Below are 14,072 nucleotides of genomic sequence, written 5' to 3' on the forward strand. Positions count from 1 at the left end.
TGCTTCACAAACCACCAAGAAAAAAATTATTTTATGTAACTCTGCTGAACATATTTATTCCTGATTTTCTTTAGTAAGCCAGTTGCCCTCAAACATGAACCATTTTTATTTAAATAGGTCATCTATTCCAGTTGTTTACTACCCCTTAAAAATCGTGTTTGTAGTATCATAATCTTGTTCTTAACAAAATGCAATGCCATCAGCTTGGAGAAGAGAAGGCTCCAGGGAGACCCCTACAGTGGCCTTCTAGTACCTGAAGGGGCTACAGGAAAACCAGGGAGGGGCTTTTTTAAGGACATGTAGTGATAGGACAAGGGGTAACAGCTTTAAACTGGAAGAGGGGAGATTTAGGTTAGACATGAGAAAGAAATTCTTTAGAGTGAGAGTGGTGAGACACTGGCACCGGTTGCCCAGAGATGTGGCTGGTCCCGCTCTGGAAGTGTTCCAAGGCCAGGCTGGATGGGGCTTTGAGCAACACGGTCTAGTGGGAGCTGTCCCTACCCATGCAGGGGGTTGGAACTAGATAATCTTTAAGTCCCTTCCCACCTAAAACATTCTATGATTCTGCGATTCTGAAAACAGAGGCTTAAGAAATCCTGGGAGCAGAAGGAAAACAGATGATAAACTGGGTCTAGGACAACTGGCTGCCACCATCTGGCTGTGGGGACATCTGGCCACTGACCAGTGCTTATCTGTGCTGTGAACACAGCACAGGGGGTCAGGCAGCTCTGCACACCCTGCTCTGAGCTTTTTGAGGGAAATCGTGTACGTTGGGCAAATCCAGTGTATGAGTCACACAGTCTGTGACACAAGAAGTTAGCAATAAGGTGATTCAATCAAATGAGACATATTTTCTAAAAGTATTCATAAATAAATGCAATTAAAAACCACCAAAACACAGTTTTTAAAAGTGATGACGTTCAGGACAGCAACCTGAAATGAACTGTTCATAGTATGTTTGACTGAGCTACCTGTATCTCATAGTTAATTTTTTCTGTTTGATGTCAGTTATTAATTGAAATAAGCAAAATTTGGGGGGGAAATCACATTTGGGGAAAAAAAATATCTCACAAAGAGAACATAAGGGATGTGCAGAATAAAAACAGGGCCTAGATAACAGTGAAACAGTAAGGCTATGCCAATTTTAATTATACCAGATAACAAGACTCCTTCTCTTTCCTTCAGCAGCCTGCTCCACAGCAGAAGGACTTTTCCTTCTCAAAATTTTTTTTCCAGTATTCAGAAAATTCTTTCTTCCTGGTTTAAAAACTTAATCCCAGACTGTTTACATATTGTCCATTTCATACATCACATTCTTCTCAACTCAGGAGGGAGAAAAACAAAAAGCCACTACAGAAGCATTACTAGCACTGCCATCCCTCCACTGTCATTACCTCTATAGCTAGTTGATAGTACTCTGCTTCCAGAAGCTGATTTCTTAATCTTGTTACTGCTGCAGGGAGAAGAATCTGATCCAAGGATGGAATTGGGCGGTAGGCAGCAGACACCAAGATATTCAACACATCCACTTTGCTGATGTAGCTGGGAAAAAACAAAGAGGTTAAACAAATACATATACATCCACTATTATCATACATTCGAAGAAATTCACGTCAAAGACAACTCTTAGATCAGTGTTTCCTAATCACCAGTACATCAGATTTCTGTATCCATCCTTCTATCCTATTCAGACTATTTTATTTGGCTTTTTTGCCACTGGCAGATGTTAATTGCAGACACCAGCTATATGTTACCAAATCAAAATAGTACATGTGAAATTTATATATTACACCTGCCATCTCAAGCTTTGTAGCACAAAACTTGAGGAAAGTGCAAAATGCTCATTCTCAGGAAGCAAAGGTTTAAAATCTTATATTGAAATACATACTAAGAACAGATACACAGTATCAGAAGTAAAATATTTACTCCAGTCTTCATTAATTATGTTTCCCCACTCTGAGAATTTTCTCAGTAATTATTATGCAGTCATATTACTGGAATTTCTACTATTTGACCTCTTACATTATTCTTACATTATCAACTTCTCTTCTTGTTTAAAACATCCAGACTACAACCACAAAACAATCCTTCCACCCTCCAGTCTCCAGTAAAAAAGGGTAATGGTGTCCACAATACGTTAATACATACTAGTAAACAACTGATAAATCACCTGTCACAGAGAGCTAGATCCTGGCTCCTTCCAGCTTTGACAAACATCATTTTGGCACTGAAGAGCAATTGTTTCATGATGTCCATAAGGAGACCAGCATCCACCTCAGGGTAAGTGAGCCCTTGGGACAACTTGCAGCAGTGCTCTATCAGCTGGTGGCCACACACTATGCTGTCACTGTGCAGGCTAAGGATGGCGATACACAAGGAAGAGCTGGGAGCCTGACAAATCGAGGAAAGACAGAGAAACATGGGTACTGAGATAGTTCTCCAGGGAACTTCTTATACTGGACCCTCTTTCTCCAGATCTCACCTGTTCATAATAAAATTCACTGCGAACAATTTCATTCTCCTCTTCATTCAGGGAAAAAATCCATTCAAGCTCAGTTGCCTTGGGTATTCGCACCACTGTGGAATATTCATTATTAGAAATTTCTGTAGCCAAAAAGAAAACACTGGATAGAATCATTGTACAATAAGTAACAAACCTGGATAAGGACACATAATGTAGAGTATTCTCCTATAGTCTCTTGAACAAGGCGTTTGTAATCCTCTCATTGTGCCAGTATCACATGTCCAGCACACAGAAAACTTTTCCATGCATACCTAAACTTACTCTCAGTTACCAACACACTGTCACCAAAACTGGCTCCAGTAACACTAAACAATAGTGTGAATTAAAAGAAGGAAATAAAAAAAACCCCCACAAACAAAAAAGAAAAACGCTTTTTCTAAATTGAACCAGGAACTGAATAATTAGAATAAACCAAGCTTGAAAACATCTGATAAGCTTTCTTCCCAGTCTCATCAGAGAAATTAGAAAGCAGAATAAATAACTCTCCCTCTTAAATTTTAGGATTTCCTTAGTGATGTTCTTCACTCCTACTGAATAAATTATACAGGCCTAGTGATCTGTAGCAATGCTGGAGGCAAAGAGAAAGATCTAACCAGAAGCAGCAGCTCAGAAACTGCATTCCAGCTGTTTCAGCCTTGTAGCAAAGGTAGCAGTAAAGCAAACCTCTGCCAACAGCAAAAAACAAAAAAGCTCAAATATCCCCATATACTTAAAAAGGGGCAACTAATGAAAACATTTCTCATTTGTTTTGTAGCACAAATGCAAATTTTGCACTGTTTCACATTACTGCTATAAGGCCTTTAAATAACTATGTTTTGGTCTACCAGAATTTCACATCAGTGTAGGAAAATTTTGCAGAATCACCTCAAACACCAGACTAAGCAGCAAACAGTAAATGCCTCCTGAGGAAAAAAGGCAGAGAAAAAGTCACCTAAATTTTGCATTATTCCTGAAGTGTTTTGATATTACTTGGTTGAAACAGATACCAAATTGAAATTACTAGTCCATATTCACACAACCAGCAAAGGAGATGGAACTCAGGACACAACCAGACCCATGATAGGGGCCTCATCCTGTCCTATGCCCAGCAAGCAAGAGCTATCAAACACCACAGCCCACTGCAGAGCTATTCAGAGTTGTACTATAATGGTTTGTAAACAGACAATCACTCAGCACAGCTCTGTACTGGACTAACTGATTCCTACTCATACCAGAGCCTCTCACTGATTGCACCCAGTATGCAAAGTGCATTCTCCAGTCGTTGTTTCTCAGTTCCTTCCTTTAATCCTATCCAGCACTCTCAGTATTGCTCAGGCATTTCTCCTAAATCTCATTTTCCACTCACAGAAGTTTGGAATGCTCAATGCATATGCAAAAAACATCAGTGATATTTTATAACTGAACTTTTGATCACCCTTCAGCTGCAACTAGATGTACCAGCCTCATATTTCTAAATCTGCTGCTAATGAGAGCCTTTAAAAAAACTGAAGTTTAACATTACTTCATTCCTTACCTTCCACTTGGTCCTGACCTTCTTTCCTGCTGTAATAAAATGACAGAAAGCAACATTATGCCTACTCCAGCACACTCGGGAAAATATTGTTTTTAGAGACATCAATACAGCTAACCTTTTTAGAACACTGTCTCATAAAAATCTAACATCTCTCCTGTCCTGCCTTCTCCAACTCATTGTCCTGCCCCTTTCTTCTACTGTCCAGAAATCTAAGATCCTTCCTCTGCATTGTTGTATTTCAGCTACACTAAGTAATTACTATTCCTGTAGGAATAGTACTGTTGCATGCATCATAAAAAAAGACATCAAGAACAAAAATAACTGTCCGGTTTCAGAATATGTCAGAGCTGAAATGAAATTTTTGGCACCCAGGTTCTTGTCCTTAAAATTTAGTTGGTTTTGACATACATATAGGACAAGTATAAAAAAAAAAATCCAGATACTTAAGCAACTAAAACATGACAGGTGGCATTCAAGCTTGCTGCTGAGCTCTGCTGACATTCTGGCAGTGTAAGCAATGGTGCTGACGCAAACTGGTTTAGCTAGCAGTGACTGCTTGTTTTTTTCAGAGGTCCCTTTTCAGATCTGCACAGTATTCCTCTTCTCCTTGCAAGCCTGCTGATACTGCCATAGCAGACACTGCTGTTGGCAGGCTGAAAAGAGTTTTTACCTTCTCTTACCTGTCAAGCCTGCTGATAGCTGTAGCAGCTGTGGCAATATCAGCAGGCTTTACAGGGTCACAGAGAGTAAAATTCACTCTTTTCAGCTGCAGTTTTTACCAGCTGGCCTAACATACACACAACAAATTTTGGTCCAATTCTCAGCTTAAAGCAACCGCATAATGAAAATCTGTCATAACAGCTGTCCCTTTTAAGGGCAGTGTCAAAGCCTATCAAATATGAAGTTGCTTTGAATTCCCAAGGTTTCAAGGAGTCATAATCAGTGGATTAGGGAGTAACATTAAAATACTATGTTCAGCAGAGCTAGTCAACATGGAGCTGCGTAAACAGTTAATAGGAGCTGAGTAAACTGCAGGAAACTTTGTCACACTGTAGTAGTTTGTGCTGAATATATTTTACATAAAAGCACTCCATTCTTATGTTTAATGATCAACTAATGCTTAAAGAATTGAAGACTGTAGCCTGGCTCTCCGGTGTTCTAATGTGAAAAGCATACCAAGGCATAAGGAATACCCCCACTTCTATCAAACCTGAAAAAAGCTGATGTTGCATTATCCAGATAAACCTAAATGCTTATTTCTCTCTCTTTCCATTCCTGTACTCTGCTGTGTATGTGAAACTGAGGAGAATCCGAATGGAAGGGCTTACGTGCTTGTCTCTTGTTCCAAGCCAGGCAGGTGTTCTCTGTTGCAGTAGCTGTAGCACTGATCACACACACGAGACAGACTTTCTCTGCAAGCTTCTACTGCCATTTTCTTGGTGGAGCAAGAGCTGCACACGAGCCTGCCACAGCGCCGGCAGTGGTGGCGCCTGTTAAACTGAGCAAAACAGGTCACGGACAAGCAACAGAAAGAACTGACTCCAGTCCCCTCCTAGATCTGCCTCCACCGGTGAGTAAACTTCCTCATTTGAAGAGAGGAAACAGCACGTGTGATAAGGCTTTTCAGAACTGTACAAGTAATGATTCTCACTGTTACAATTCCTTTCTGAAGAGGGCATGGCAAAAGAAAAAGACAACCCACAGGCAGGTATTTAAAACATGTTTGCTGCAGTTTTGGGCTTTCAACTATTGGAAGTGTCCCAATTTTGATCACAGAGGTATTGAGATCATCTCTTGGAAAAGTTAGAAGCTCTAGACTGTCTGACACCATCTTAGTAATTTCCAAATTCAAAAGCAACAGTTATTTTGAAAGAACAGTACTGTTTCTAAGTGGTAGAAGGTAACAGACTGCGAGCACACCTGCAAAACTCAAAATTAAACCTCTCCCACAGACTATCAATGCAGTTGGCTCAAGTACTTTATGAAACAACAGGTTTTAGAAAAGTGTAACCAACAACAAAGATTATGTTTTTCATATTAGTCATCTGAATTATATGATGTTCATGTTATTTCTTGCCAGCACAGTCAACTAGACAGCCTTCTGAAATACTAATGCTGCTATTACACATTTTTGAGATCTCATAGTTGTCTACTCTCCAATGAGCAGACCTCCTGTTTAGGCTCCATCACTTCCCAGAACTCTGCAAGGAGCTAACTGATGACAGTGTCCTCAACTACACTAAATAGAAGCTAATGGTTAAATATTAAGATTGCCAGACATACAGTGATGTTGACAGACTTGCTTAGGAAAACTACAAGCAAGTGTTCGCATTAATGTCACTGGCCTTGGGATGTCTGTACTTAATTTTTGCTCCTTACCATAGTGAAGCGTTCAGTTTTGCAAACCATACATATGGTTTCAGTGTCATCAGGTATCCATTGCTGCTTTGGTGGTGGCTTCTCAGGAGGCACAAATTCTTGAGGAAACAAATTCTGCTGCAAACTTCTATCTCTGGGACTCGCAGAAATGGTGGCACCTTAAAAAGAGGCAGGCCAAAACAAACATGGAATGGGATTTAGGCTGCTCAATGGAGACTTGAATACCAGAAAACATTACAGACTTACTAAGGCTATAAGATCTTCCTGGCTCACAAGAAAACTACCATTATCTGTCAACCAGGCATGATAGAATAGCATTGTGTAAGGAATATGTATGCTTTAAGCTAAAATTTACAGACTGTAAACTTCTGGTACTTAAATACTGGTACGCAAGAGCACAAAGCAGTGTAAGAAAACTTGTAAACATCTGTTCTTGTATCATAAGCAGAGACTTTGAGGAGGAAGAAAAAAAAACAAACCCTGTTACATGAATACCAAGAAGTGATATAAAATAGAATATAATCTTAAGGTTATCCAGAGCTGACATTCCTGAAGACCGAGGCTCTTCTTTGTTATTCCAAAAGGGATGTGGTAGGGATAGCAACAGCATAACCCTCCCTATTCTGGTCCCCTTTACAATATACTGTGGGGAAAGCAATTCAAAGAGGGAACAGTTTTTAAGTCTTTCATCTTGCCAAGGAAATATTAGTTGAATCAAGTTTATACTATGAGATAGGTTTTCAGTTTACATGATGTGAGACAGTTACACTAAAGGTCAATTAAAAAGTTCAACATGTCATTGCAGCCCTGCTAGCCACCTTCTGTGTACACAAATACTAAATTAAAAATGAAAAAAAATCTCAATTCCAATAAAGCAAACTCATGCTCATCTGAGTACACACTGGACTGCAAAGGAACTTTGGAGCGTCAGACAATGCATTCAATGTGACTTCAGATACTATTAAGTAGTGGGAGACACATACATAAAGGATAAAACAAATCAGAACAGGTTGAAAGAAAATGGCACCAACGTCTTAAACTTACCTGTAAAGCTGACAGGAGATAGTTCCGATGATCCCGATTTAGACAGTGCTTCACACTCCAATACTTGATTGAAACTTTCTTGGATACGTATCAGAGAATCTAGGACAAGGGGAAGAAAGGACAAAAAAATAATCAGAGAACAATACTGGTCATACATCTACCTATTTTGACAAAGATTAGAGAAATACATTCACAGGAGTCTGTAAGAATGTTAGCACAATGAGGGACTAGCTATGCAATTTCAGTTATGTTTTAACAAAAACTAGTCCACAACAATTCATGCAAAACTCTAAAATTCAGTGACCTAAAACCCAGAGAAAAGGATCCTTACCAAAGCAATGGACCACTGACAGGTCCAGGAATAATACAGTTGAGAATAAACAGTAGATGTGGAATTAATTATTTGCCACAAGATGCTAATGAAAATACTAAATGCTTCACATCACAGTGGAAGTAACACACTTGCAGTGTTACAGGTCATTTGGCAGGAGACACAGGTTAACTTTGATGCTTTTATGCTAGCTAAAGCTGCCTCTTTAAATCATGAAATGAAGTCAACATTTGAAAACTGGCATAAAGCAAGCTGGCACCATATGTGTGGGTATACACACATACATAGGTACACATGCCATGTGCTTTTCATACAGTGAAACAAAAGCACTGGATTTGATCTGCAGCACCTTCTACTGTTGCAGCTCTAGAACCCTGAAAGGAGAGAGCCAAATGCAGGAGAATCTGAGACAACACAGACGTGAAAGGAATTGAAAAACAGGAAAGGAATGGTGTGCTAAGAATGTTAAATAGAACTACAATTTTAACAGTCTTTTATATGAAAAAAAAAAGAAACAGGATTCTGGTAGGAAGAAAGACTATGGAAGATTAAATCTCTATTTGATTTGCAGGAAGATGCAGTTGGCTGCAGGTTTTTGAATTGCTTGAGTCGTCAGTGACTGTGTTAAACAGGAATGAAATAAAATTGAACAGTGTCATATACAAAAAAAGACCCACAAAAGCAGCAACAGAGGAAAGTCAGATAAACTTTTTAAGCCATCCCAAAGAACATCTATTTACCATGAAGACAACAACTTTAAGAACATGCTCTTGACTAGAGAGATACTAGCGACACACATCTAAAAATGTTGTGGCACAAATGGTGAAATTATTCTGGCAGGAAATTTGCCCTTCCTTCCAAAGTGAAAAACAGCATTCTTACAGATAGTCACCTGATCTCTTTTCTTTTAATGTGAAAGGGAAGTTGAGAGCTTTTTCTGCATACTTGGAAAGCAAATTGTCAATGTCTTCTACAGTAAAACCAATTTCCTGTTCAGCTAAGAGTTGGTGCAGTGTCTGCACAGCAACAGCTACCCAGTCCACCTTCATATTCATGAGGAGCTGCTCCACCATGAGCAGTGGCCTGGAGGAGAGGTGGAAGTAGTTAACACGGGAGAGCTCAGGCAGAGTCAGTAGCACCTGAGGCACAAGGAAAAAAGCACAAAATAAAATTATACACCTCCAAATCTGCGTTTGTAAGAGAATAAAGACTAAAAACTAGCACAGTAGCTTATGCAGGGAATGGAATAAGATAGACGTAAAAATATGGAGGTGGGACTTCTCAGAGCTATTGCTACTTCTGTTACAGAATTACTGAGTGGTTTTGCAGAAATTACTGAGCTCTCACTTTCCCATTCCCTAAAACACTTCCTCGTTTCAGAGGTGGAGGAAGAGTGGAAGGTGTTTTGTTACCCTGAGACTGATCTGTTGTAGCAGAATAAAGCTATCTTACTAAAAATAAATTATCTTACTAAACTAAGCTTATAAAAAGAACATTAGCCCAATCCTTAACCTTCCATCATTTGAGGAAGCAACGAGAGAAGAAAAGAGCAGTTTTTCTAAAGATGGGCAGTTCATACAGACACTTTCCAAATGAAATAATGTCTAATGATTTAAGTCTAATGTCTAAACCATACAGGTGAGAATTTGTTTATATTACTACACAGGAAGGACACCTGGTGTTTCTGACACAGCAAGTAAGTTAAGGATGCTTGCTTTTTCACTGAGACAAATATAACGACTGTCCTGACAAAGACTGCAATTTTATTTCATCTGTTGCCCCATCCCATCTTTTGGTCTGTGCATTCCTCCACTTCCTGCGGCTCAAACACAACACTACTCAGATCACATTAGGAGCTAGAAGCACTTTGTAATACAGGAACTGCAAAAATGGAGAAAGAGAGGAGCAGTTCTAAGACATCTCTAACCTTCCTTTGGATCCTGAGACACAGTATCTTAGACCTGATATGGTGAGAACACTCTGGTATATTCTACAGAATTTATATGTATATTATGTATTATAAAATTACTTATGTAATTATAAATTGCCATTAAGGCCACAATGCAAGAATTTTGCTCACCTTTGATCCCATATAGAGGGCCTGGATTTCATTACGGCGTGCTGTTGTCAGATTTGCATAGAAGTGAGCTGTGAGGTAATCAGCCAAGAAGTGAGAGGCTGTCAAGTTTGGACTCTGGTCAAGGGACTGTTCACTGATTGCAAGGCAAACACCAGGGTCTTCAATTCTTTGTAAAAGCTACAAAGAAAATACAGTGAATCCTTATTACATTCCTGGAAATTAACCTTTGTAACAGGCATGTCTATGACACATTATTGCTCTACAATGGTCCAGCAAGCAAATTAACTTGCACAAGTGTTTATCTATATAAGGATGAATTAGAAATCCACTTATAGACTACTTAACTCCTATTTTTTCCATTTTTTAATAAAAACGTTTTAAATTAAAGCAATTCAAAATCAAACAAGAAATGGGGCAGAAGGTGTAGTGATGAGAAGGCTCACCTTTGCTTCCAGAATATTTTCAAAGCTACATAGTCTGAAAGAAGCTGCACTTTATTTAATGCTCTGTGTTATTTGCAAGAGCCCCATAATTATCAAAACTAGGAGAATTTACAGGTCATTTTTGGGCACTGAAGCACAACTGACCAACTTCCTGTTATTGGTTTCACTTCTGGCTCTTCTGCTTAAGTAGTAAAGAAATGCTTCAATATGACTTTTCAAATAAAATGAGCCTTGTATTGCCATGTAAGTGACATTTATGCTATTAAGTCCAACAACTACATAGCCAATTTGGATTTTTACTTAAATAGAACAGAGGACAGCCATGATCCCCACAGCATATCTAAGCAAACAGCATCTCTTAAGGGAGGAACCAAAAAGGGCATGAAATGCACGTGAAAGCAGCAAAGAAAACATATCTCAACCTATGTGATGTATGGATGTAAGGCTGAACAAGTCCTCCTGTTACCTGCAATGATTTTTCCAATTCTCCCATCTCCAACAAATGGAGAAGGTGCTCACGGTGAAGGTTGATCAAGTCTTCTCTTGGGACAGGATACAAGCGCACCCATTCCTCACACAACTCATATTCCTAAAGAATGAAAAATAAAATTAAAATAAAGTAAATATAAAAACAATAAAATACAGACAAACTCACCCTCTCTGATACATCTGTTTCTCCCAGAGTTATGATCAAGTTCAGAAATTCTGTAGCATAGACTCCTCTCCCATGAAGATGACAGTAAATTTTGTCAGGCATTGAGAGTAACTTCTCATCCCACAGTAGGTGAGTTGACTTGTTATAGAGACACTTTTAAAGCTAGCCAGGTCTACAGAATTAGTACTTATATAACAAGCAAGCCTATATTATGCCCAAAGCCATGCTATTAAAGATTTCAAAATTATTTGAGAAAAGAACAGGTTTTATCTCAGAGTTATAACTCAAATTTGAGGATTATTAACTACATGTAAATCTTGACATTAAACACAGATCTGTATTTGTTTCTGCAGCACAAAACTGAGTAAAGGAATCCTTCCTCCCAAGGTAATCTCCATGGACTGGTGTTTTAAGATGCTATTTCAACAAATCTATCTATTCAAAGTTTAAGGCATTCTAATTCAACAAAATTCATAGGACAATGCCTAACCTTTGCTTTCAGAATGACATTCATCACAGCCTGCGGATCATCAGTGCAGGCTTTTTTCAGATCCTGCCAGTCCTTCCACAGTGGTTCATTTTGCACATTCAAAACCTGAAAAATATTAGGGTAGCACAAATTTTAAAAGCTTTATCTACATCAGTCATTAAATTTAAGAAAACAGCTGTGCTGATCACATAGAGACACTTCATGCAAAGATAAAAGCATAACAGGAGACCCATCTCTAGCCCTTTTCTGGGATAATGCAATGCACTTGCACTCCAAAAACAACTATGGAATTATCTCAGAGGCATGAGTCTACAAAGTACTTTTATAAGGGAGGTTTTTAAGATTGGATGGCAACAATTGTAACTAAAAAAGTACATGTATAATGCAGACATTGCTGGCACTAACACAGAGACAACTGAGATAACTGCTAGTTAGCAGAACCACCACCAGACAGAGCTCAGCAGGGATTTATGACTCCTTTTTTCACTCTGTTTTGTCTATCAGTCTGTGCTGAACTCCAGGCCAGTGAATCTGACTTAACTTGGGTATCTGCACTACTCTGCAGTTAGAAAAACTGGCTGCAATACAGAGACACTTACTGGACCATTGGTCTTGTATACCACACCTAGGTGTGTCTGTACCTCTCAAGCTTATAAAATGATGAATTACCTTGGAAAGCTTTCAGAGGTTCTGGTGTTTGTACAGAATGGAAAGACAGAGACTTCACAAAAAACAGCCTCACACTTATCTAATTGTGTTTGCAGACCTGAATGCTAATAGGAGAGTGGAAGTCACAAAGAATGGAAGCAGAGTGTTAACTCGATACTACAGCACTGAAAATACATGAAATGTTTTGGAAGAAAGATATGAAAAGCTATTATGATTTTTAAAAGTATCAAGAACAAAAACGTTTTTCAAAGGGCAAGCATATTTCCTCCCTGATGCCTATTTCATCTCACTGTTCACTTAAATAATTACTTTGTACCTTTTGATAAACCTGAAGTTCTTTCTTCCTGCTCTGCAGACTGGTTTTTAGTTCATTGGCTATGCCCAGATCAGAAACACAATAGGCTAGAATTTCCAAACAGGCATCAAGGGGCCATTTGTCCAGACAGCGCAGGGCCAGCCTGCTTCTCAATGTTCCATTCTTCACTTGGAACAAGTATTGCCATCCATCCTTACCTGTGGAGGAAACAAACCACTTGTATGAAACTCTTTTTATTTATAATTCAGAAAACAATAATTAAAAAATCTTCAATGGACCACCAAAATCACCAAAAGAACAAAAGAACCAGTACAGTGCTGAAAAATCTATGCTAGACTCATCCCAAGCATCAGATCCTTGGGAAGTAACCAAAGATAGAATGAGGTGCTTACTATTAGACTCTAATGGGCTCATCCTTCCCCAGCATACATCATCTATCTATGCCAAAGACACTGCTGTAAGAGACATTCCAGTAACAGCACTAAGATTAATGTCTCCTGATGTATTCAGCTCTTCACATACAAATAACGCTACAGATGCATTCTAGTCCTTTTGTACTGAATTGGTCAGGATTTGCAAAGCAGAAACTACACCATCAGAGAAAGCAAATTTAGGGTGAAGGAAGAGAAGGGATCTGTTTCTGTCTTTGGATTTGCCCAAGGACAACTACCTTGGTTTCTGTCTCCTCATTCAGGCAGCACTCTTCATTAAAAGAAAGATGAAGGAGAAAAAAGGCTGACTTAATCCTTCTTACCTTCAGCAGCTGCACAGCTCAACACAGCATCCTTCACACTGACCAGCTTCTCCACATCCTGGCTGTACAGATCCAAGACCTTCAAAGCTCTGTCCCAATCCTTTGCAGCAAGAGCTTGTTCAAAAACTCCCATTAATACCCTAACAGCTGTGGTGGAATGCAATCCTAGGAGAACCAGAGATATGTATGTCTTGCCAGAGAAGACAGCAGCCAAACTGCCACCTTCCTTCTGCTGATTCTGAAGGGGCTCAAACATAGCAAGAAGAAATCGTTCCAATACTGGGAACTCCTTCAACAATGCCTCACACTCCCTGGATATCTGTTCCAAACCTAAAGGCACCTCCCTTTTGCCCCGAAACTCCATCCAAGATAAACTGGATTTGGGAATTTTCTGTATATTGGATGCACTTAGACATGCCACTGTGGCCATTAGCTTTGACTGAGACTTCAGGAAGTCCAGAGAGGAGGCAGTGAGTGTGTGCTGGCTCAAGTCATTCACAGAGGATGGGGCCTGAGTGGAGATATCCTCAGAGGTCACCGCAGAATTGTGAATAGGTATTTCAACATCTGATAGGCAGTGGCAGGCACACTGGTGTGCTAAGTTGCTGATGTTTGTCAGAAGTGACTTTGCTTGACTGTTTTGCCTTGCACTGCACAAGGACAGTGGTTCACAGCAACAGTTAACAATAACTTGCTGCACATTCAAGTTCAACTCTTCCTTAACCAAGAGAGAAGAAAGCCTGGAGGATTGAAAACAGAAGCAGTTTACCCAACACATATAAAAGGTGCTTTAGAATTACACATTTTCACAAATCTTCCAAACATTTTGTGAATGTAGCCTTCTAATATACTTCAAAGGTACATACAGGGAAAG

The 14,072-nt window shown here is 39.3% G+C and overlaps 1 protein-coding gene across 1 annotated transcript in view; it reads right to left on the reverse strand.

The window, feature by feature from the left end:
• ZFYVE26 (zinc finger, FYVE domain containing 26) overlaps positions 1-14,072 on the reverse strand; it is a 54,369-nt gene that overhangs the window by 9,537 nt on the left and 30,760 nt on the right. The window contains exons 21-33 of the mRNA XM_010007731.1: positions 13,199-13,938; positions 12,445-12,641; positions 11,460-11,564; positions 10,781-10,903; positions 9,872-10,048; positions 8,684-8,930; positions 7,461-7,559; positions 6,417-6,574; positions 5,366-5,535; positions 4,038-4,066; positions 2,483-2,604; positions 2,171-2,391; positions 1,395-1,542 (exon numbers count right to left, since the gene is read on the reverse strand). Coding sequence (XP_010006033.1) covers positions 1,395-1,542; positions 2,171-2,391; positions 2,483-2,604; positions 4,038-4,066; positions 5,366-5,535; positions 6,417-6,574; positions 7,461-7,559; positions 8,684-8,930; positions 9,872-10,048; positions 10,781-10,903; positions 11,460-11,564; positions 12,445-12,641; positions 13,199-13,938 — 2,536 coding nt within the window. The remainder of the gene's footprint in view (positions 1-1,394; positions 1,543-2,170; positions 2,392-2,482; positions 2,605-4,037; positions 4,067-5,365; positions 5,536-6,416; positions 6,575-7,460; positions 7,560-8,683; positions 8,931-9,871; positions 10,049-10,780; positions 10,904-11,459; positions 11,565-12,444; positions 12,642-13,198; positions 13,939-14,072) is intronic.

The sequence above is a fragment of the Chaetura pelagica genome, unplaced genomic scaffold (genome assembly GCF_000747805.2).
Source record: "Chaetura pelagica isolate M959 unplaced genomic scaffold, ChaPel_1.0 scaffold70, whole genome shotgun sequence".
Taxonomy (NCBI): Eukaryota; Metazoa; Chordata; class Aves; order Apodiformes; family Apodidae; genus Chaetura; species Chaetura pelagica.